We start from the raw sequence: 23,644 nt of genomic DNA on the forward strand, positions 1-23,644 counted from the left end.
GGAACGACACGGCCTGCGTGAGCAGTGCGGCTCGGCCACGGCTGCAGCAGCAGCAGCAGCAGCACGTCGTCTGGAAATACTGCGTGTCCGCAGATCTCGCCAAAAACAGACTCTATAAACGAATGGTTGATAGTCATATTGACATCATACCAGCAACATTAAATGTTTCACTACAGTCTATATCTGTAGAATATGTCATAGATATTAACTCATTATTTCCTCTATTCAGTCTAAGTCTCAGTCTCAGTTGGCACACTTGTTGGCAAGCTCGATGTCCAAAGGTGGGGCTGGCACCTCGCACCACAGCAGCAATGCTCTCTGTATGGCTCTGGTAAATGTCACCGTTTTGGTCCAGACTGAAATATCTCAACAACTATGGATTGCCAGGGAATTCAGTACAGACTTTCATGGTGCCAATACTTTGGTTGGTGATTAAACCTCCCACCAGCCTCAGCTGTGGCCTGCTATGTGCTTAGTGCTGAGTGGCAAATGGTAGCATGCTAACATGCTAAACTAAGAAGGGAAACATGGCAAACATTAAACCTGCTAAACATGAACATGCTAGCATTGTGACTTTTAGCATGTTAGAATGCACACTTTGCAGGCTCTCAGTCTTGCTTATTGCTAGCAGTGAGCAAAGCATCCATTTCGGTCCCTCCTGCTTCAAATCTTAAGCTGAAGAGCCAACCTGAAAACCACCTGAACAACAACATACCAGTCTAAATGTAAACTAATTTTGTGATTGTTTTATGTGTCCGCAGATGACGGGCACCAGTCAGCAGAACACCAAGACCCCACAGGTCCATATCCCAGCAGCCTCTGCAGCAGGAAATACCTCTGTCAGTGTGACTCTTGACCCCCAAGCCCAGCTTGAGTCTGACAAGAGGGCAGTTTACAGGTTGGTTCAATCTCCCATGAGAAGTTCATGTGTCATGACAAGGTTTGTACGTGTTTCTTGTGAACTATGCACAAATCTGAAGTCCTTCCAAGATCAGAAATACACAGTTAACATAGAACACTGACCACAGTCAACCAGCGGTGAATCACCGTTTTATTGTGCAACCATTTTGTTCATCGCTTTACCTTTTGTTAAATTCATGTGACAATTTGTCAAACTAGTTTCGGCATGTGGACCATTCTGCCCCTGGATTTCCCTCCACTTTTTCTTCCTTTGAAATAATTATTGCATTTTCTCTCCAGCCTCATGCTGACTTTACGAAATCATGATGTGCTGTTTGCTGATGAAGGCTAGACACACTGGTGTTGTTTTTATATGTCCTCTTAAAGTAGCCATGACATTAAACCTTGTACTTGAAGGGTGCCTCCTTCAATTTTCACTTAGTGTCATTTGTAAACCAAAGAGCACCACCAGTAAATGCTTCCACTCATCAAAGGCGACCAGAAGCACCCTCAATTTCCTTCTCTTTGAATTTGATAAATTGACTTTAAAATAAGCATTTGATTTACTGGAAAGAGTCAGGCTGTTTCTCTGACTTCTGCACGGTGTATACTGAGATAGGTTGTGGCCTCTTATGATTCTAATTATTAGAGTTAGACAATGAATGAATGCATAAATGAATTAAAATCCTTTGAAATGCTTTCCAGCCGTTGTATTGGGTTCTAAGCAGCCAAGAAGGCTAAAGGGCACCAAAAAACATTTAAACCAAAGAATTAACCAGGAAAACAGTTGTTTTGTGTAAGGTTCCAGCCTTAAACATAATTTATTTCTCTTTTCACGCCAACAGTCATTTTCAAAGGTAAGCATCACCCTTCACATGATAGAGACCTCATTGTGGAATTAAACTACTAGTTTATTCTACTATAAATGAACCATACTGAGGGGGGGCACTGCTCCTTTGTGAAAAGAGTGTTCAATATGTATCAAAAGAAATACAAAGACTGTGGAATTTGTGAACTATTCCTTTTTCATTTTCATGTATTGTGGAATGTCTTTAATCCCTTGACGCCTGAATTTATTTAGAATTATATAAAAAAAAATAATTCTTCATGTTTTTGCTTTCAGATTGATCCTAAATTAGGAGGAGTTTGTTAATTTTTCTGTAGCACATAAAATAGATATAAATTTAGGTAGGTTCACCAGCTAGAATAGGGTTCAGACAAACAGTATATGTCCACTTTTTTCAATGCTTAAAAGCAGTAAAAACATCTTTTTTGTGTATTCAGAATTCATTTATTTCATCAAAACAGCCACCAAATTGGCTCACAACCATTACATTGGAACAACAATTAGAACAGGGGTTCTTTCACTTTAACCGGTCCGATGAGAAACCAGTGCTTGCAAAAGGTTCCCAGGTGTGTGTTGTCTATGCACAAACCAGCATTAGAGGAATGCATGAGCGATTTGGTGGATTGGATTAAAGCAGTATGATGAATTCGCAACAATCAGCGTCAAAGGGTTAAGTAGACTTTAAGATTAATTTGCAGTAAGCTCTGAGTTAAAGCATTGTGAAACGTATCTGATCACACTGAACTGTATATAAGCTTTTGTTCTTTTTTGCCACCCACATTTTTGGATGTTTACAGATGGCCCTACAGACATTTGTTCCAAATTTTAGTATTTTATTTACCATGCAGAAGCCCTCGGAGGCACCACCTTGTTAGGTGTTGAAAATAAGTAAAAAAAAAAAAAAAAACTGCTGGGAGGAATCCAAAACTCAAGTAAAAAAAAAAAAAAAAAAACACTCTCTCCTCTCTCAGCTTATCACTAGAATATTGATGCATCCTATAATGAGCTTGTATTATCTATTTATGAAGTGAATTATTCAAAATACAGACATTTTTAATCATGCTGGGTGATCTCCTGGTGTAGGCAGCAAACCAACAACTTACTAGATTTGTCGAGTTGAACGATACAAGAGCTGCCCTGCACCACCTGGCGCAGGCCGTCCTGAAACGATGACACTGCAGACTGCGTCGGGCCGGCTGTCGCGGCCCCTCGGGTCCCACCCGCGGGTATCCACCTCTGCTGTCAGAGGAGGCGCGAGCCCCCGTGCTCGGGCCTGAGGCGGACTGCTGTAAAGTCCTTAGCAGCTCCTCTGAGATACGAGGCTGCCTTTGATGTGAGCTGCGATGTTTGGAGCAGCTCCGGGTGGTGGTGGTAATGGGTGTGGTCTCAGTCCAAAACAGCTCCTTTTCCACTTCCACGTGGGTTTTTTGGGTTTCCACTTTCCTCCTCTTCCTTCCCTAAACCGTACGCACAGGAAAGCATGAACGGAGGAAGTTCACAGTGTCAGAGAAAGACAACAAGAACGTCTTTAGCAATGATGCAAACCGTATTATTTATATTTACATTTATTTAAATGGGGTCGCAGCTGTCCAGCTCTCCTGTTGTCTTCAGTAGAAAACACATTCATGTTACTAAAGCTAATGCTTTATTAGCTGATTGATTGTAGTGCCTCTAAGTGCTGGGATCTCTGTTTCCATACTTGGGTACATTAATGAATATAAACCATGCACTGTAGCAGAGGACTTACAGCAGTGTGTATTGTTTGTGTGGTGCACTGTGGTAAAAGCACTGAAAACTACAGTGAGCTGTAACCAGCAGGAGGACGGTGCACATATACTCGTACAGTATGAGTGACTTTCTAGTTGTACTGCTTAAGTCAATGCATGGATTAAAAGAACAGTTCAACATTGGGAAAAACAATTACTTTCTTTCTTTCTTAGAGTGTTAAGTCAAGTCAGTTTTATTTACATAGTCCAGTATCACAGCTCACAATTTGCCTCAAGGGGCTTTACAATCTGTACAGCATATGGTGAGATGAGAAGATAACCTTATGTCTATGTGTTAAATATGGAGCTAGAGTCAGGGCATGGTTAACTTAGCTTAGCATAAAGACTGAAAGCAGCGAAAAACTGCTAGCCTGCTTCTGTCTAAAGTAGGAAAATTCCATCTAATACCTCAACAGCTGGCTAATTAAATGTCTTGTTCATGTAACCAGTACAACACAAGTTATGGCAGTGGTAGGTAGCCTGCCGGTGAGCCAAATGTGGCCCTGTGACAAAATATGATCACGTATTGTAAGCTGATGAAAGCTTTCCCTGTTTCAGAACGTTTTGCCTCTGTGTGTTCACGTGTTTCCTGTAAAAACAGGCAGCTAGAGAGGGACTTGTCATGGAACATGCAGCTAATGTTAGCAGTCCTGTTAGCTGACGCTGCCCAGGCTGGGAGCGCCCAGTGAACAGGGCAGGACCAGGACCAAACACAGCCTCTGAGACGGACGGAGGCCAGCAACCAGGACAGCTATTTGTCCAGAGTTGAGTCAGAGCAGCCGGAGGACATCACAGAGAAAACCAAACCAGTGAATCAAGTTTTAAGTTGTGTTTTTTTAGGAAGTTTTAAAGTTGTATCTTTGTCCAGTAGGCATGTAGTTTGTGAGGCTCGGCCCACAGAAACGCTCCAGTGGCATCCTTTTCTTTATGGATCCATGGCAGCAGCATAAAAATTCAGAAAGCATTTCGCAAAACGTAAGATTAGTATACACCCCCGAGTGCAGGATGAGTCATCAACATTTTTTTATGGTTTCCCAGGAAATCTAAAGCACTATCAGTGAGATGATTAATTTGCCCGGACAATGTTAAAGGGTACTCCAGCAATTTAGTATTAGTGCTTCCACAAAATCCCTTTAAAGAGTATCAGGGTCCATATTATTATTAAGTTTTACAGGCAAATATAGTCGTACATTATCAGTGTCTGTATGTGACACAACAGGGGGGCAAAGGATGAGAATAAAATGAGATGGGAACCTGAGTTACTTAGTAGTGAAATGGTGCTATGGAGAATATAGAGCCAGCTGAGCCGGTAAATGTGTATGATGGCCAATTAAAATGTTGTGATCAACAGTGCCAGAGGTAGCTCTGAGCTCAGGGAGCAACAAGAGCTGAGGATTCACCAGCATGTGCTGTTAAAATATGATTATTTGTAGGTCTTAAGTGAGATCCTCGCTGTTCTGTATTCAGAGGAGGCCGAGCACATTAGAATTTTTGGAATTATTTTTGCCCATGCAAGGAGCTAATGACTAAACGCACCTTGTTACCTTGTTATAAACGCAATTAAATTTGACTTCACAAGTCCTGTCTCCCACAGTGAGTCAAATTATGCAAAAAGACACAAATAGCACTCTTATTTTAATAGAAGTCTGATCTGCCAGTGTTCCTGCCTTTACACAGTGCTCATATGGAGGCTGTAGACTTTGAAAAGAGAAAAGCACGGAGAATCAACATCTCTGCCATTTCTTTTTTTTATTATTTTGTTCAGGAAGTCTGTGTGGGCTTTAATGTTTCTTTTCACTAATTGCTAGAATGCCAACTTTATGAGGAGATGTGTGGTTTCCTCTCTCCCTCTCTCTGTCTCTCTGCCTACTTTGTTATTAGCAGCGGAGTAAATGTGTGATAGGGTAATTAGCCTAATGAGTTGTGGCATTTACTATAAAGATCCTTCTGGATTCTCTGCATCTTATTAAAAAGCTGGTAAGGCTTTTGTTTTTCAGGTTGCGGATGTGTTTGTGGCTGATGGAGGCTGATTCGGTTCAGAGATTGAAACATGCACTTAGTTGAGAGACATCATAACAGTCATTGGTTTTTTTAAATAGAGATGTCCTTATGATGCTCAGAAACAACTCGAGTAGAAGAATTGTTTTTAGCAGAACATGCTGTTTTAAGGTCACACTTTAATGAGTTTGTTTGAGTCAACTGCTCGCTTGCTTTACATGTAGAGAACTTAGAGAATCAACGAGAAGCAGTAAGACAAGTGTGTTTTTCACAAGTCTTCGCAGGCAGTGTTCACACATCACACATTCACTGTATATAAAGTCAGAGCTGCACTCACTACATGTTCACACATGCTATTCCAGTAGGAGAGCTGTGATGTATTTTTTTAATTTTTATTAAACCCTATCCATCACACATATCAAACTCCACTTGGGTTAAGAAACAGTTGTTCATCATATACAATATAACATATTTTATTTGCACCAGAAAGTGAAAGAAAACAGGAATAAAATTGGATTTATTCTGTGTTTTGACAGCGGTGGGATCCTTTTACAAAGATGCCAGTGTTGCAGCGCAAAGCCCTGTATGGTGCATATTATCATTCACTCCCCTCCATAGTGGGTCTTTGCTGAAAGCTTCTCTCATGCTGGTCAGCCTGGGTATTTTGCATTGAGACTAGATTTAAGGTTTTGTGTGTGTATTTGTGGGAAGGTTAACATGCCGTCATGCTGACAGTCACCAAACTCCAAGAAATGCAGGAATTTATTCAGCCTCGGGTGTCGTTCTGATTGCATATGCACTTGTTGTTATTGGCACAAAAGAAGTGAAGATTTGAAGACCTCTCGTGTCGTACACATCAGGAGGGAGTGCGTTTAATTTGACACGTCCAAGGACGACGTTATCCACATTTGTGCTCGCCTGTGTGTTTGTCTGCCTCTGTAATGCACCATAAAGTCTGTTTATCCTCACTGACACAATGCATCAATGCATCCTCGACCACTGTGCTGCTTTTCCAGCAGCGCAAAGACTTGCTGTCTGACGGGCTTAAAACAGGCCGTGCCTCCTCCATTTAGCAGGTCAGCGTGTGTTGGTGCTCAGCCGCTGCTGAAAGCAGGAAACTGTGTCAAAGCTCAAGTAGGTTTATTGGCTGTTTCTTTCAGATACCCGTTTTTATGAGTTTCCTCACTGCTTGACTTTGGATGAGACAGAAAGTCCACAAATTTTTTTTTTTTTTTGTTTTAACTTGGACAACTCATGTTAATACATGTTATCTTTTCTTCGCCTACAGCAAACATAGAAGAGAATATAACATCATTTGAACTTCACAGCTGTCAAGTAATGTCCTCTGGAAGCAGTTATCCATTCAGACTGAAATCTTCATCTACATTTCTTTGTTTCACCAGTAAAAAGAACTATTGCTACATGCAGATTCTACGTTTTTGTAGAATTTCTCTTTTTTAACATCATTCACTGGATGGTTGTTTTTCTTACATTAGTCTCAATGAACATTATCTTCACCCAGCATTATTCAGGTTGCATCCAGGCTGCCTTATCTTACTGGTTAAGTTCCAGTGTGCTTTACACACACACACATATGAAAAGTAAAAATTAATATATAAAGTAAAAGTAATAAAATTCAGCAAATCTCATAGACCGGTAAAGCTGATTCCAGGGGTTAGGGGCTGAAACAGAAATGGCATGATCACTAAAGTATCAGTCAGTGTCAGTGGCAGTATAGTATCCTCACTTTTACTGCCAGCCTGCACTGCACCTTTGGTCCGAGAAACACCAGTTTATAATGCCTGTCCCATCTGTATCTGCATTGCTGGTTATGGTTGTCGTTGGGAGACATGTTGTTCAAACCATAGAGTGGATGGAGCTTTTTGGTTCAGGAGGCCTCAGAGAAATAAAACCCCAAGTGAAGTTCAGGACCAGACATGAGAATGAAAAGAGGAGTTTGAAAAGTAGAGAAAAGGAGACAGGTTTTATTCAGATAGTGCCGGGGGTTCTTTGTGTGTGTGTGTGTGTGTGTGCGCACACATGTGTACAGTATGTATGTGTGCGTACCCCCCCCCCCCCCCTCCACACACACACACCCTTACACAGGGTGTGCTTCAGACATGTAGCCTGAGGAAACTGGGGCCTTGTCAGGAGCAAACGCAGCAGGACTCCACCACAAACTGGCTTCTAATATACGGGGGTACAGCAGGCCTGATTAGGCTGGCAAACAGTGGGGAGCAGAGAGAGAGACAGAGAGAGAGAGAGAGACCTCCATGTGTGTCTCTCTCCAACTCACACACACATTCACATAAACACATACCTTCAAACCCCACCTCCACCTCTCTCTGTACCCCCTTGGTGGCCTGCCACATTATTGCGAAAGCAGGCAAACATGACTTGTTCCATAGATGACACCGCTGCTTTGATTTGAGCTTCTTTTTTCCTGCACAGTTCTGCATCTGCAGGTTTAACATTTTTCGTTGCCTAGAGAAAACCTGACAACTCCAATTTTGGTTACCATATGTAAAGATAATGCCTACTGGCAGTGGAAGTTCATTCTTGGAAATGTTCGTTGATTTGAACTGATCTAGTAGCTGTTCTTGAGCTTTTGATTGTATAACTTCCTCAGCAGATAGAGTTGCACATGTGATGGAACTGTAGATATTCAGATGAGCTCACTGTCCCAGTCGTAGGAAACTGTAAGACAAACTGTTAAACTGTAATGTTGCTCCCTAACTTCTGGATGTATAAATAACCAATAGTTTGCTAACAAGTTCACCATGTCAACTCAGAAGGTGATAATATGTCAGTGCTGCGTTCACATGTATCTGCTGCCCCCAAGTGGCCAGAAAATGTAAGTAAATGTTTTATATAACTTTTAATCAGGTTTTACTCAAGCCTCCTCTCCTGAGAAGAATGGGAAACAACTTTATTTTCATACTCACAGTTTGAATGCCATAGCAACATGTGAGAAAAACATGAGGGCTCTTGGTTCTCATAAGGACCAGGGGTATTCATATGTTGGCTGACAGTGAGATTCTTGGCCTTCAGTATAATATTTAAAAAAGAATCTCACATAGGTTTATTCAGCTCCAGAACAACTATAAATTTTTGCAACTTACAATTAACAACAGCACATTTTGAAAGCATGTCATGTTTTGCCTTTTTCAACATCAAACTCAAATGGCACCTTATTTTCTCCTTTAGCCTCTGACTCACCGGACATATTGCAGATGTCACTGGACCTGCCATGTCCCTCACCTTCATTTCTAAGCCATCACGTTCCCCCGCTGGTCTCTGATTCACCGGTTTGGGCTTTTGGTTGGTGACCCAGCACGGTGCAGTGCTGGAGGGTGGGGACTGTGCTGACTCCACTCACTGGCCGTCCTGTAAATCGCTCTTTTATGGCCCTTGTAATGATCCCCCAGCCAGCAATCTCCACTCCGTCGCACTGCAGATAGAACCTGCCGCTTCTGGCAGCCGACATGTGGCGGGGGGTTGGGGGCTCAGGATGGTTGCAAGAGGTAGTGGGAGACTGGAAAACACACATCGCGTGACCATGCATTCACCCACACACACACACAAGCAGACACATGCGGCTAGGTTCACGTTCATAAAAATGCATGCTTTTTCACACCCCATCTACCTAAATCCTGACTTCCTGTGTAAAGGTCATAGAAAGCGCTGAAGGGTAGTGTTTTTGCCTCGCTCCAAGTTGGCGAGGTCCAACTGTGCACAATGGTATGTCGTCAAGGATAGACGTTTTATCATGCAAACCCTGATTGCCTTGATAGCTTTAGCCTTTTACATCATTTATTCCATATCTGGCTGTTAGTCGCAGAGCACCAATGACAGGGTAGATCTTACAATTCCCAAAGAGCTCCGACACTAAAGCTAATCTCACAACCCATAATGATCTCAAATGTATCACATCAAATTTGAAAGATTTTTGTTCCTGGCTTTTGCACAATATCTTGAGGCTAAATAACATTAGTTTTGCAAAACACACCACCCCTTAAGATTTATTTATTCATTTTCCCTGCTGAACAGCAAAATGACAGGTTAAAAAATATTTCTTTTGTAGCAATTTTGTTTTAATGGCTTCACGTAACATGTTTAAGGACTGTTTGTTGACACATCTAGAAATGAGTAGAGGAAGGGAATGAATTTGTGTATATTATGCAAATCTTTCAGACTTTTACATTCTAATGTTGTCCAGATAAAACTCTCACCATGTACGTTAAGAAGTTGTCAACAGATTTCAGCAACATTCCAGCTCAACACATTCTGATGAACAAAATGCATTTACAGTTTAATGTACTTCACTGTCTCTGAATGTTAATTAGTTTCGCTGCTATTATAGAAGACATGGGAGCTGTCTTGTTAGCTGTTAAGAATTTGGCTCAATTTGGACAGAATCAAAGCTGCATAATGTGATACGTAGCTACAAATTTAGCAGTCTGGAGAGGGTTGTGCATCAGTATACCAATCTGAAATGATTCAAATCAAATCCAAAGTTCCCTTGGTTAACTCTCAGATCTCAAATCACTGAAGTGTCACATGAAGTTACAGTAAAATAACACTAAACAACAGAGCAGAAAATGTTGAGTTTAAGCCAAATAACACTTACTAGTTGGTTGCCTTTACAAGCTGTATTATACTAGACTGTTAAAATTCATATTCAGTTATAGTGGCAAAAAAAAGCAGTACCGTTATCCAACTATTGTCCTGATATATTTCACAGAATGATCCTAGAGGCATAACATGGCAGCTGCCACCATGAAAAAAACGTTCTTTTCATTATAACAAGATATTTTTTAATTGTTATCATGACATATTTTTTCTTATTATAACCAGATACACCAGCAAATTATTCAATTTTAACAAAAAACTTTTTTTTGTTATGACAACATATCAATTTCTATATTTTTTGGTATGTTGTTGTAACTCTAAACTTCCATGTTTTATTAAAACAATTAAAAATGATGCTGTCAGTGCCTGTCAGGCACACCATAGCCTTTTGATCAAGCATACAATGATCTGGACACGTGGTAAGATGCTTGTTATGTAGTTTGGCTGTGAGCTGCTTTTGTCCATGGTGCATGTACAGACATCTCCCACCCTCCTGCCACCCTCTCTCAGCAGCACAAGGCCAGATGACATTAGAAAAGACACCTTGACTCATTCCAAGTATGCAATAAAACTTTAATTGAACCATATAAAACAGTCATTGTTAAATTTTCTAGGCTAGTCTTCTCTTCAGGCGTCAACTAGATTTTTTCTTGTTTTAACAAGATATAAAAGCTTTCTTGTTATTACAGCATACATTATATAATAATGACAAAGGTTTTCTTGTTTTCACAAGATATGGTGATGAATGAATGAATGAATCCTGAATGAAAGAATGAAAACCGTGGTTGTCTTTTAAGGGTTGTGTGACCCAGCGGCTTGATGAACATCGTATCAACATTCTCTTAATGAGACATTTTCTGTCTTTGACATGGCAGCCGCTGCTATCATACGGATTATAACCTTTAATTGCTGCATTTGCTTTGTTTTTAGCTGGGCTACCGGGGGTTTGTCTGTCATGCACACACCGCAGTATATATTTACCAGCCAATAAAGGTTCTGTGTACTCAGTAGGTCTTCCCACAATGCCCCTGGGTCCTCAGGCCCTGCTGTGCCACATCTCCATGACAGCACATATGAGTGAATAGATGTGTTAGTGAGGGTTTCTGTTTGTGATGTTTATAAGGCAAGAAATGTTTGAAAGTATAATTTTGTTGACACTAGTGGGCCGACATATCTTATTCTCTTGTTTATAGACATTAACATTAACATTAAAAAAAGTTAAATGATCTCACTGGATTGGCAGAATGAACCACTTTATGTAATAAAAATAACACAAATAACAAAGACTGAATGTGAGAGTAAATAACTTGTTAAGACACCATCTGCAGTGCTGAGAGTCACCCTGTTTGCTCTCAGTTACCCCCCCTTCTTCACCCCCACCCAGATTCTTCTCCACCCCACCGCAAGCAGACATTAAACAGACAAGGCAGAGGCTCTCCACTCTGCACGTGACCCCCCTGTTTAGTATTCCTGCCACGTCTGGCTGAGGGAGCGGCATTAAATTGGGATCAGGCAGATTAGAGTATAATATAGACGACTATTAAAGGCTGCAAATGAGAGCCATGGGTTAGAGCCTGAGCAGGGACCCAGTCTGCCTCCATGTCAGTGCAGTCCCCTGCTATATGCACTCACATGCATGTCCACAACCATGACACAGTGTGGAATAAAAATGGAAAAAAATCTGACCTCCAGCAGATCATCATTAAGCAAACAACTACAAATAAGTGCAAAAATGTATTCAATTGATTGAACCTTTATTTATCCAGGGCAGATTCATTTAGCGACACACTCACATATCCACAACTTGAACAGAACTACAGGTGTGAAAGTCACCGCAAGCTGCCTCGACCTTCACATGCAGGGTAGACAGTAAAATCAGGCCACTGTCACAGATAAGTTCTGGTCTGGTTTGTTCACACATTGACTTTATTATAAACAAATCCACATCTGACACCAGAATCCTATTCCTCTGACTGACAGCCAGTCCAGCAGCACTTCACTGCGCCTTGTGTTTATTTATCATCTCTAGTGTCACAAAGAGCTCACCAAGAAATGATCAGTTGTAAAGATTAATAGTCAAGGCTGCAACTGGACCTCCTGTAACATAAATATAGACAAACAGGCAGAAACTTGAGACAAACAAAGAGGCGTCTTGCACAGTAATTTCACAGGGGGATACTGTGGATGTATTAAGATATATTATTATTAAGATAAAAAAAAAACATAAATAACAATAAACATTGTCTTCATTTTTTTTATTTGGGAACTGATAAAATATATAGAGAAGAACACAGGAACAACACATCTTTCATTTTACCTTTCAGATGTGTCAGATAGTGTGACAATGGTGACGTTCATATGTGTCCCACCGCTCCCAGGTGGTCTTAGACCCAGGCTTCCAGACAGTGGATGGATTTAGAGGTTGAACTTTTCAGTTATCTAGGTGCTGTGGTTTGCCTTTGTGTTCACACCACAAACAAACTGCATCACAGTCAGACTGAGACCTCCATCGGGTTGTTTAGTCCAGACCAGAGTTTGATTGACAGCTTTCACACCAGCCTAAACAAACTGAGAAAAACAGGCCAGAGTTCATTTGAACCAAACCAAAGAGGTGACAGCACCCTTATTATTGGAATCTCTCAAAGATGAAACAAACAAACAAAACAGTTCACTTTACATATTTAAAAACTTACATTTCATTAAGTAAAACTTGCCCCCATGCAGATTTGAAAACTTGACACTGGCACCCCACAGTGGTACAAAACCACCCAAGAGATGTGGCTATTTTCATCCAGTGACCTAACAACAATGAGTCAAAACCACCCAGAACAACTAAATGAAGCCCTGCAGAACCAGAAGTCTTTTTTTTTTTTTTTTTTAGTTTGATGTAGTATTGAAAGGCACATTGTGCACAATGCACACCTCCTCCCCACACTGACCTGAAAACACACAGACTACACCAACTTTTAATGTGATATAGAATTTTGTACAAACAAAAAATGTGAAATTAGTTACATTTGAAAGATGGCACAATCCCATTAAAAGTCTGTATAACAAGGTTTTCATGTAACCCAGAAACAGGGTTGATGGGGGCATATTTTGAGAAGTTTCTTTGAGTCCAAAGTAACACCAAGGACAGTGAGAGGATGGAGGAGGTAGATTGCAGAGTCTGGATGGAATAAGGACATGGGAAGATCAGAGATCACCTTTTTAAAATGTAGCTATTTGGGGCACAAATATTCATCTGAGCCAAAACTTTAATTCTCAGTCAGTCTCCTGTTCAAGTTCTTCTCGGATTTTATGGTGGTATTGCAGAACTCTGTCATCCTGCCCATTAGGTCTTTCTTCCAAGTGGAAATGCTCAATAATTCGGCATGTGCAGCAGTGCAGTATGGACCATTGCACAGTGTATCTGTAGGATCTTATGTGAGTGACATTTCCTATAAAAGGCAGATGGTAACAATGTAGGTGACACTGTGAAGCCTAGTGCTGTCACTGGACCATATCCTATCCACTTAAAGATGTTTTTTTTGATCTCTAGCTGAACCTTGTCCGTATGTTCAGCATGTCCTTTAGGGAATGTCATGGAACTGCCATGCTATTAACAGTACAGCGAGGGAGGGAGAAGGGTCTTGGAGTGGTGCTCATATTATGTCTTGAATTCTTCTCACTTGGATTTTTCTATTTAGTCACCCTATTAGGATCCATAATGTGTGTTTGCATATGTACGGTAAAAAAGAGCACAGACAAAGTACTGCATTGGCAATATGTGCATGCAGCCAGGACCCTGTAGTCAAAGGGTGTCCTTAGGCAAAGGATGTCAATAAAAATGTTATATCATAATGTCTAGGTATTTGTGCAACACAAAGTAAAGCTAATGTCAAGTGTCAAAAGGGAAAATCGTGCCTGTAGTGCATCAGCAAAGTGTAAACTTAAAAACTGAAAAAGAAGCTTGGGGTGCAACTAGAGAGAAGAGAATCCGACAGTGTTGCAACTGAGAGCGCTGACATTCCTCTGATTTTTATAAAGGCATCTCTGATGAACTAATCAGAGCACGCCTCCAGCAGAGCGGCTCAAAAGTCAACATTTCCTAATGGTCATTAAGAGTGTGTCTGACAATCGCTGTCAGTCAGCTGTCATCATCATGCTGTCGCTCATGCCAATGTTTATTTACATTATTCAGGTATGGTCTCTGTTTTAGTTCTTGAAAATGAATAATGTATACTGGTGATTAACATGCATAACATGCAAAACATGATTAAAATATGGTTAATGCATTATACCAAAATAATAGCAGAATTGCAGCACAATACGTAATGATGTGTGCTGGTTACTTGGTCTTGCAGTTATGTGTTGGAAGATCCATGATCATGATAATCCACCAATGAAAAGAACTGTTGATATGTATGATGATCAATTTATGTGATAAGTTGATATGCGAGATCTGTAATTCATTCTCAGTCTTTGTTTCATGTACTCATGGAAACAGAGTGACATAAAATGGATTGAAAATTCATTATTCTGCTTTCAAGGAAAAATCCTTTAAAAACAGGTGCTATCTTGCCTTCCCTGTCTTCTCAAAGGTAACTGTCCAATAAAGACAACAAAAAGTGATTTCACATCAAGATAGTCCAGCAGAAACAGTTTCAGATAAATTGCAGATTTTTGGTGTTTTGGTGATGTGAATCAAAGAAAAAGTATTTCTTTCTAGACCTGACATTTTGCTTCTGCGTGCACTCATGTCGGCACACCCACCTTTGACTGATCCAGTCCACACCCCTTCTGTTGGGGTCTGGAGAGGTTTTCTGGGAAATGTAGGAAATCGCTAACTGAGGTCAAGTAGAGGCGACAAGTCAGTGGCTGCATCAGTGGGATGAGCTGAATTCCCTAAACTCCTACGATGCATTAATTACCTCCTTTACATTAAAACTTTACGGATGCAGTGAAATGAGGATTTTCAAAGCTCCAGTCCTGGCTCAAAGCACCAACATTTACTACTAGTACACAGTCAGTAATATAGACATGAATTAAGAATGAAGCCTATTGAAAGACACCATCTATGAAACTGTCACATACTGAGCCTCTCTCTCTCTCTCTCTCTCTCCTCAGACATCCTCTGTTCCCACTGCTGGCATTGTTGTTTGAGAAATGCGAGCAGGCCACACAGGGATCTGAATGCATCACGTCAGCCAGCTTTGATGTGGACATTGAAAACTTTGTGCACCAGCAGGAGCGAGAACACAAGCCCTTCTTCAGTGAAGATCCAGAGCTGGACAACTTGGTAAGCAAAGCGCTGTGACATACACGATAACACATCATGGCCTCAGCTACTTTCATTTCAGGACGTCGTCAAATTGTGGTGCTTTGACCAGTTCTAACCAGTGGCGAGATATTAGTTAGTTTAGGGAACCTGCTCAACTTAATTGAATAATACACGGGAGAGAAATAAAGCCTGTTTTTTCTGCAGTGCGACCCATGTTTACTACTCCTAATCATTCCCTCCTTTTTCATGTAATCTTCTTCATCCTCCCCCTGCACTTCCCCTTGCACAACCGCTAACAGTAATTGCAAATTAAGGGAAGGAGGATGCTGATCATATTCACCGAGAAAAGAGGGGGAGGAGTTGGAGGCAGACAGAGACAAAGACAGCGACAAGAAAAAAAAGTGCACTCTTGCCACTACAGTACTCGGGACGGCAGGCCGACAAGCGCTGAACAGTCAATTAACCCTGCATCTGTGTGTTTTATGAGGCACTGGGTGTGGGCATCCCTCCCAGAGGGCACTAACTCCTCCACAAGGCAGTAATGTTACACTGGGCCTGACTGGCTGCAATGGGCAAAGAGTTACTGGTCCCTTGATTAAGTGAGCGCAGTTTAATTAGCTGATTTATCTCCTCCTTGGCCAAGCACTTTCCTGTCCATTCTGTTGACCTTGAGCTGTGACTTTGAGGGAGTACACTACAGTATGCCACACAGTGGAGAAACACAGGCTGCTGATGCTCAGATAACTGCTGAGGAGAAGAAAACACAGAAGTATGTGACTACCATACATGAACTTCTACACCTCTACACATAAACCTTTTCATTGTTTCAATATATGCTCTTGTTCTTTTTTTGTTGTGTTTGCTGTTATAAATATCTGTAAGGACATAAATCTGGACCCAAGTTGTTTCCTAGTAGCACATCTACCATTAAATGGTCTGTTAAATATTTGTCCATTGTCATGGACCTCCACTATGACAGAAGTTCCTCTCTGCTATTAAATGCGTTTAAATGATGTGAAAATGTCTGGCCAGAGCAATCGTTTCATTATGGTGTGGAGAGACTTTCCTCCACAGCTTCAGAGGCCTCAGTTTGTAAAACCTGCTCTGAAACCTGCCTTATCGGCCTTGAGAAACCACCAAAGAGTCCCTTTAGGCCACGTGTCAGTGTCCCCGATAGTCTAAATGCTGTCTTTTTTTTGATTGCCACGAACACTGAAAAAAAAAAATGAAACCAAAACTCAGTCATCGGCATGACGACGGTAAAATGAAAACTAATAATCAGCACAATGTATTAGTGCTTCTGCATACTCTTGTTTCAAAGTACAGGTTCTGAAAACTTAGCCTGATAGTAAACCAAAAGCTACAACAACAGCAAGTGTCCAATGTTTTGTTTTTTCTTTTTTTTTCAGGTTAATTGTATAATCAAATAGGTTACTAAGCATGGAAAAATGCATTGTTGAACAGTCATAGATGATTTATAGGATATATTGATTTTTATATAGTGATTTATAGCCTCACAGTGATGCAGTGACAGTAATGTGGCTTAGAAAATAACTATAGAGTTTAAGTTTCACTTGATGGAAGTTCATTCGGACATTTAGAAACAACATGAATAACAAAATATCAGAGATTTCAGAGTCTTCAGCTGTATAGTCTTCCAGTCTACATCCCCTTAAGGTGCTGCTGAAAGCTCCTAAAAGGTAGCAAGTGTACACCTGAGCAGATCCCATTCAAGAATGGGGAAGGTTAGTGTTTGTGGCAAATGTTTGGATGATTCAGACCATAAATGTTGTGCATGTCTCTGGCTATAAGAAGAGAGAAGATCCTTTCTGATGTGCATTTGATATTAGCTTGAACAAGATGTTTCTTTTGAAGCTAATTTAAAGAAATGCGTTAAACAGACAAAACCTTCAACTAGACGTAACATTCAATCAACCTCACTATCATTTTAGGATGAAAGTCAGCTCTTTTATTTGTTTAAATGCTGTAGTTCACAAAGCCAGCCCTGCAGACAGGCAGCTTGATTGAGTCAATCGGTTGATTTCAGGCTTTGGAAGAGTGAAGGATGAAAGGATTACAGCCCCCGTGTATACTTGCAATCTATATGCAGCTCTGGAATAAACATTAAAATTGAATGTCACTCCTTGTGCATCAATAAGAGAAACCACCGCATGCCCCTTCCTCTCATCACATCCCCCCCTTTGAAAACAGGCTGAACACCTCATCTCACTTGTTCCACATCAAGTGTTGAGTTTATTTTAATTACTGTGGCCAAATGTGTGTTTGAATCCATCCACAGCTGATGTGGGTGATCATCTATGCATCTCTGTATTTTGGAAAATAACTTTCACCCACTCGTTCCGGGCCTGTGTTAAGGGTTTTTAATCTGCATTGAAAGAAGGGTTTTAAAGAGAAAAAAGCCCATGCGTTTGTATCTTAAAGGACCAATCTGTCGTATACATGACGTTCACAGTAGTATTAAGCCTTCTGTGGCTCTTCATGCAGCTGCCCCGTTTCCACTATTTAAAAAGATGAACCTGCATTACAAACTAGAGGTATTGGGTTTAAAAGAAGTGGGCATTTATGAGGCAGGAGGGGTCTCATGAAAGATGATATCCCGGCGCATTGTGGGAAATGTGGGATTCAGGGTTTGGGGCGCTGGACCCATACTAGGCATTAAAAGTCAGAATATCTTCACCTCTACTTTTAACCATACTTTCTTTTTTCATCTGTCACTCAAAAGTCCTCCAACTTTATGCCAGTGACATAGTAGGGTTAGGGACGACTACTTTAAAATAGCCAGATATCCATGGTGCCCTTAATTACTTTGATGATCCCCTGACTTTTCATCCAGTATTACCAGGAGTCAAAATTTCACTCCTACTAAGACTACTGCAATACCTGCAAAACAAATTCCCAGCAGCCTCAGTTGAATTAATTAGCAAATGTTGCTACATGCTAGAAAACTAAGCAAAGATGTTGACATTGTAAACATTGTCTGCTACTGTACGTCAACATCTTAAGACTTGGACAGCATTTAGCTCAAAGCAATGCAAAGCCTAATTGCAGCCTCACAGAGCGTTTCACATGGCTATAGGCTGATTGATTTATTGTGTTGTTTCCCAAAAATCATTAAAGCTATGACGGAGTGTTTTTTTTTTTTTTTTTTTAAATTAAGCTCCTTTAATGCTTTTTGGGTAAATTTTCAGGTTGGTCTTTCTTCCAATAAGTCAGTGCAGAAAATGTATTAAAAAAGCATTAATTAATCTTATATGCCCTTATAAACCACTTTAAACCATAACATCTTAATAACAACATTGTTAATGGGTGAATGAATGGTATTTTAAAATAAAAGTATTCACTAAAGGGACTGAGTGTTGCTGTGTGCTGTGAAGGTGATCGGATGCCTGTCTCTGTTTCCTGCAGATGGTAAAGGCCATTCAGGTGTTGCGGATTCACCTGCTGGAGTTAGAGAAGGTCAATGAGCTCTGTAAAGATTTCTGCAACCGTTACATCACCTGCCTCAAGACTAAGATGCACAGCGACAACCTCCTCCGTAATGACCTCGGAGGACCCTATTCTCCATCACACACCAGTCTCAACATGCAGCAGGTCAGTCATGGACTCCCTGCCTGGATCTCACAGTTCCCTCATTGTATCTATCTCTGACTAGCAGTTGCCAAGGTACGCCTGTCTCATTTATCAGCAGGTAGAGTTTTCTGTTGAGAGTGTTTCAGTCACAAACATTAGAGCTACCTCTTTACTTTTGCTCACTAGTGTCTCTCTGTGATCCCCCAGGAACTAATTCAGACCTCCTCTCCATCCATGACCTCTGTCTCCAGCTCTGTTAACCCTTCAGGGATTGTGGTGCCTGCCGGGGGTCTGCAACAGAGCAATGTCGCCATGACTACAATCAACTCTCAAGTGGTATCGGGTAAGCATGTGATACACACACAAACATGAAAACACTTGCAGCCTGACGCAACATTCATTTTACGTTGCATTAGCTGTCTATTTTATGTCACATCTAAAAGTTGGGGGAGCTCCCACATTATAGCACATCATTTTTCAAGTCCAAGTCCCGCTGAGTCATCTATTTTTTAAACTAAAGGACAGTGCATGCAGCTTGGAAGTGGTGTTTGACCCCAGTCTTTTTTCTTTTTTTTTTTTCTTTTTCTTTTTTTTCCTTTTTTTGGGGATAATTAAGTGACAAGGGTAGTTTTATCATGCTTTCTCAAGCTGAGGAACTTAGACAAAATTGAATAATTTTCAGTTCTGTCAGATTCAGAGAAAGAACTCCATGCTTTTATCTCCTCTGGTTTAGATCACTGCAATTCCCTTTCTTCAGGTCTTGCCCGTAAGACATGAAAATACTGCTCAAATACCATATTTCTTATTCCAATTCATTCACTGTAATGTTTTTTTTTTATCATTTGCATTATGTTTATTTATTAATATGCATCTCACCTGCCTTGTTTGCTTATCATTTTAGCAAATTTTACGATTTATTTTCTTTGTTGCTTTCACTGTAAGGAACTTTCTAACTGCATTGAAAAAAGTGGCGTACAAATAAAGGCTTTTGCAACTGTTGCAGATTCTAACAAGCTGTTGTACGTGCACATGCAAACGGAAACAATTACAATAGTTTACTACTACAGCATGTAGCATCAACATCGATGATCCACATTGACAAATACATATAAGCATGCACTATAATGAAGAACAATCCATATAGTTTCATCATGTTTTTGATTTCAACCATATCACAGCACAGCACATACAGTACACACCATTTATAATAGATTGTAACATTTAAATGCTGTTATTTGAATGTTCTCTTTCAATATACATCTGTAGTCACTGAGTTTTGTGTATATGTTTATTGCAGAGCCATGATAGTATCCTTCACAGGGTGCTTGGCCTCTTATAATGTCAAGCCTGTACAGTGAAATGTTAATCCTGCCCTCTGGAAATCCCTTTTAACCCAAAATAAATCAATGCCTCTGCCTTTGATCACTACATACTGAAGAGCTCAAACAGACTGTGATGAGAGTGTCTTGATCAAGACTAATTAAGCCAGCAGCAAATACACACTCCCCTCTTCTTTTTTCTGGGTTAAAGGACATTAATGCACCTTGAATCTAATCATTTTTTCTCCTCTCTTGTTTACTGTGTTTTTGTTTGGGGGGCTGACAAGAAGTTAATAAGGCTCTGGTGGCAGTGCGGATGTCGCTGCCAGTAGCTGCTGAAGCCACTTGATACTCATGACGGCAAATTATCCCCTCAGGTGGGACCCTGTACCAGCCGGTTGCCATGGTGACATCGCAAGGGCAAGTGTTAACGCAGGCGCTGCCGCCGGGAACCATCCAGATCCAGAATTCACAGGTAAAACTGTCCGACTGATGATGCTTTGGCCGACACATTCGCTGCTTCCCTGTGCCGTCGCCACCAACTCTCAATTTGTTGTTATGAAAAGGGCCTCTTTACATCTGACAGAAGCCCCCCCCCGGGTGCCCTGTCATTGTCTCTCTCTGAACACAGCCCCCTGCTGACAGACAAAATGGAAATTGTTTGTTCCCATGATGCTCAGGGTGCTTACATGATCCTGATCCCACATTAAAGTCATGTAAGGACATGCAGTTGAGACTTACTTCATTTATACTCAAATATTTTATAATAATATTGTCACTTACATAACTTTCTCACTCGTACTCACACAAGCTTTTGACAGACCTAGCCAGTGTGAAGTATAGCAAACAAAAAATGTTTTATCTCCTTTCCATGACAGGCTTTAAACCAGTCAAAGCCTCATGAACGCCTGCAGTTGGACCTTTTATGACAGAGGGACACATTTAAGGTTTTATTTTCTTTGTATTTTTTCCAGCTGCAGTTATTTCAGGATATTTGGGACATTCACTGTGTCCTCCATCTTTGAGTGTATGAGCTTTATACGCTGTCCGAGGAAGCAATTACAAATTTAGCTGAAAGCTACATCACGCAAAAGAGGAGATTTAGCAGTTTTAGTCAGCTCCTGATGTGACACCTTCGAAGCATCTCTAGTTTCAAAACGTATGGATTCAAATAATTCCAATAAAATATATCTAAAATATTAGAGATAAAGGCTGATGTCAATATTTTAGTAGAGCTGGTCAGAGTAGATGTTTTACATCAGTTCACTGAGCTGTGTGGTTGAAGCAATGCTTTTGAGGGCTAAGAGCTCCAGCAGTTTCCCTGAAGTTGTGGTTAAACTTACTTCTGTGAGGCAGACAGCTAAAGCAGAGAACTACAATTTAGCCTCATACGTTAATGCAGTAAATTTTACGTCTTTTTAAAAAAATCATTCATTCTGTTTGATCTCTGAATGATGAGTCAGAGTTGAACTGACATTTGCTTTACTGTATTTGGGAAAGCACGTCCGTTAACATGTCACCACAGCTGAATAAAGACCTGATACATGTTAAAACATTTTTCAGAAGGACATTGTATTGTATGATGTAGTGTTTGTAGCCTTCGTGTTTTCAAGGCAAGCAGTAAGCCATGAGAAAGCTGTTTCCAGTGCCCTGTGAACAAAGGAGGCACAAGAGTCTGACCTGAGTAACTGGTGCTGACTCATTAAAGGACTGTGACTGTGACTCAAGGCAGAACAACAGAGCAGCAAATGTAGAGCAGACGAATATTCAAGAGTTCAATTTTCAAGTCAACGGTCTGTCATTGGCAGTAGTTCTGACAACGTCTTTAGTATCACTGACGTGAGAAGTTCAAAAGCAGTTGAGCATAGCATACTTCACTTTTGATGGCAACAAACATAAAGCAGGAAGTGTCATTTGTGCACATTGGATGGCCTGAGCATGTGACAGGAGTGTCTGCATGCTGCTCAGCAGGGTTTCTAGTGTAAAGTTAACATTTTTCTTTGTTTGTGTGTTTTTTAATATGAGATATCACATTTTTATTGAGCCACAAGTTAGATTGACGATGCGCTATTGAAATATGCGACAGATTGTTCAAACATATTTCGCTTTTATATTTACATTTCTGCTGTTAACAGGATATGATGCTCGGGTGAAAATGAACTTGTAGCTAGATTTTGAACCACAAAACTGCAATTCAGTGAATTAGCAATTACAATTGAGAATTACAGATTCAGATTGACTCAATTTAATAACTACTTCTCATACAGATATAAATAAAAACTGGGGGCTGGGAGGTTTGAACAGTGCTCCTCGTTCAGCAGCAGTGGCCTGCAGAGCGGCTCAGTTTCAGGCAGGTAATTCTGTGCCTGACAGCCAGCGGAGGCCTTAGTGAATAGCCGTGACCCAGCTAAGTCAGAGTGCTACATGTGGGCTGGGAATTGAACACAGCCCCATCGCTGCTTTAACGACAAGCCCCGAGTAATCACACTCTTGAGCTCGGTGCCGCCAATTAATTCAACCTCGCTTTCCCCCGGAACACTCGTGCTCCCAGGGCTGCGGGGGGATAAGAGGAGGGTTACCCACGTGACAGCCAGCTGCAACTGTAATGAGTCTTGTTTTGAGGGGGGATCTGAGTGTGTGTGTGTGAATGTGTATTTATGGGCATTGTGTGATAAGGGGGGTTTGTCTGTTATTTATTTTCAAGACAGCCGGATTCTTTTCACTACTACCTGCATAAAATTAATCAAGTTTATTTTCTTTAGACTTCTATTTTTTATTTATTCATGCATTTTGTCCTGTGCGCTTATGCATATAAAATTTTCATAGGTATGCTCCCCTTTGAAGTATTTTAGCCTTCATAAATGTGCACCAGAAAAAAATCATAAAAAGAGTGAAAGTCAGTCGTTCTGCTTGGTATAATCACAATCTGTGGTTCAAAAGATTTGTCTTATATTATATACTACATACTTGTGAATATACAGGCAGTGTGTGATGTGATTCACTGCATGTGTAAGCTGTGTATTCATCTTTATGTGGCATGTGTTTTTATTCAGAATAGAAAGAATAGCTCTTTGCAGACTGGGTTTGGTAATGGTTGCTGTTGAGGGCCCATTGTGTTTCATATTATCTGCCTCAGAGCACACACACACATTAATCTCCACTGTGAAATGAACACACGCACACTGTAATATAGTGTAGACACACAGACACACACGTGTTGTTTTTTTCACTACGGAAAACATTTCATACAACCCTAACCCCAGCCTTCACCTTAACCAAAGCCAATTCTTAGCCCCAGTATTTAATGGTTTGCCACGGGGGAATCAGC

At 40.7% G+C, this 23,644-nt stretch overlaps 1 protein-coding gene across 1 annotated transcript in view; it reads left to right on the forward strand.

The window, feature by feature from the left end:
- The window catches only part of pknox2 (pbx/knotted 1 homeobox 2), a 65,799-nt gene that overhangs the window by 38,583 nt on the left and 3,572 nt on the right, over positions 1-23,644 (forward strand). Inside the window, exons 3-7 of the mRNA XM_041952194.1 lie at positions 762-898; positions 15,253-15,424; positions 18,833-19,018; positions 19,205-19,340; positions 20,694-20,791. Of these exons, the coding sequence (XP_041808128.1) occupies positions 762-898; positions 15,253-15,424; positions 18,833-19,018; positions 19,205-19,340; positions 20,694-20,791 (729 nt within the window). The remainder of the gene's footprint in view (positions 1-761; positions 899-15,252; positions 15,425-18,832; positions 19,019-19,204; positions 19,341-20,693; positions 20,792-23,644) is intronic.

The sequence above is a fragment of the Chelmon rostratus genome, chromosome 14, assembly GCF_017976325.1.
Source record: "Chelmon rostratus isolate fCheRos1 chromosome 14, fCheRos1.pri, whole genome shotgun sequence".
NCBI classification, from domain to species: domain Eukaryota; kingdom Metazoa; phylum Chordata; class Actinopteri; order Chaetodontiformes; family Chaetodontidae; genus Chelmon; species Chelmon rostratus.